Source organism: Propithecus coquereli, unplaced genomic scaffold (assembly GCF_000956105.1).
Source record: "Propithecus coquereli isolate 6110/MARCELLA unplaced genomic scaffold, Pcoq_1.0 Scaffold101, whole genome shotgun sequence".
Classification (NCBI taxonomy): Eukaryota; Metazoa; Chordata; class Mammalia; order Primates; family Indriidae; genus Propithecus; species Propithecus coquereli.
Window position 1 is genome coordinate 935,938 of NW_012133970.1, and position 1,674 is coordinate 937,611.

The window sequence follows — 1,674 nt, forward strand, 5'->3', positions numbered from 1 at the left end:
ACACTCACACGCCCTGACCCAGCTCTGAGAGATTTTCTTTTAGCTTCAGACGCCCAGGCCAGGGCCACCTTGCCAGCACATGCATCCTGGAGAATTCAGCAGTGGTGACCAGAACACGAGGGCCCCGCAGGTTCCAAGAAACTCACAGGCCTCGGCCTTGCGCCAAGGAGGCGCCACGACCAGAGGCCCTGCACCCTCCAGTGAGTCTTGTGGCTTTGGTAGGAGTGGAGGGCACGGGCGGAGGAGGGGAACCTCTGACTCTGTCACTTCTGGGGGCTCAGCCTTGCTCCCCGGCTTCCCTGCCTACCCAGGCAGCTCTCCCACAGGAAACGGGGTGTCGACAGGGCTGGGGTGGGATTTGTGGGGTAGGCGTGATTTGTAGCCACACCCCAAACTCTGACTCCAGAAGTAGCCTCTCGGCAGAGCAGAGCCTTTTAAGTTAAGTCCTGTTCGACCCCATTGCTCCTCCCAGGGGCTGGCTGTGGCTGCAGCTGTGCTAGCGTCCAACCCAGGGCCACAATCCTAGGGGGCCACAGGCGCAGATGGGCTGACACTGGGGAACAGGAGCAGGGAAGGCAGGCCCAGAGAGAAGGTTGCAGCTGCGGGGCCGAGCAGGAGACACCTGCTGCCAGCAGAGGGTGATGCTGCCTCCCTTTAGACCCCAGCAGGCCCTTTCCAGCTCCAGGCTGTGAGGCTTGGAAGCTGGATTCTGTGTTGTCTTTCAGGTGACCAGGAGCCACCTGTCCATGCCCCAAGAGCGGAAAGGCAGCAGCAACCACCGGGAACACAGGGCTGTCCTCTGGTAATGGCTGGTCTGGCTCCTCGAAGGCCAGGTCCTAAGTAGATGGTGGGAACCATATCCAGGTTAAACTGCCTTCTGTGTCGTTCGGTCCTACCCCCCCGATCCCGCACCCCACAGAGAGGGTGCCTCCTTTCCACTGAGGATTTCTTTGCCGCTGTGGCCACTGGGCGGTGGGCCGTGGGGAATGGAAGGGCCACGGGCGAGAGGGGGGACGAGGAGAGAGGAGGCCAGAATATACTGATGATTTCTCTTCCTCCGGCGTCCGCTGGGCTAGTGTGCCGCTCTGGAGAGAGACATACAGGACCTTAAGGAGCAGCTAGGTATGATGAACCCCTGGCTGGGGCCGGGGCAGGGGCTGGGACAGGGCACGGTAACTTCCTGCAGGTACTGGGGACACAGGGAAGGGATGGGCTGCAGGTGTGGGCGGCATCGCTGGGACCGACGTTCCCGTGGGGAGGAGAACCAAGCAGGCCTGGCCCTGGAGCCTTCTGGGCATTCACAGCCAGGGCTGTGCACGGATAGAAACGTATCGGCTGAGCTCCGTGTACACTTTCCGAGGGAATCCCACAGAGCTCCTTCTCTTAGCACGTTTAGTGCTGGCTCCTTTATTTCCCCCTTTGCCTGCTTGGTATGCCCCGCGTGGGTTTTGTTGTCATTTCTTTGCTCCTCTGCCCTTTTAACACGATCCGATCGGTTCTTGCGTGCCCCAGCGTTTGGCAAACACTGTTACACACATTTTGGTCCGGTTTAGAAGACATTCCCATGTTTCATTGAGGCGGTGGCTGGGTGAGTGGGTCCCAGAGCTGCCTGGACCGGGGCTGTTGAGGTTTCAGGTTGCAGGGCTAGGCGGTTCCCCCGGGGACAGGGGGGTA

General features: G+C 60.5%; 1 protein-coding gene across 1 annotated transcript in view; it reads left to right on the forward strand.

The window, feature by feature from the left end:
* LOC105809117 (uncharacterized protein CXorf49-like) overlaps positions 1 to 1,674 on the forward strand; it is a 35,658-nt gene that overhangs the window by 4,066 nt on the left and 29,918 nt on the right. The window contains exons 3-4 of the mRNA XM_012642868.1: positions 726 to 802; positions 1,077 to 1,122. Coding sequence (XP_012498322.1) covers positions 726 to 802; positions 1,077 to 1,122 — 123 coding nt within the window. The remainder of the gene's footprint in view (positions 1 to 725; positions 803 to 1,076; positions 1,123 to 1,674) is intronic.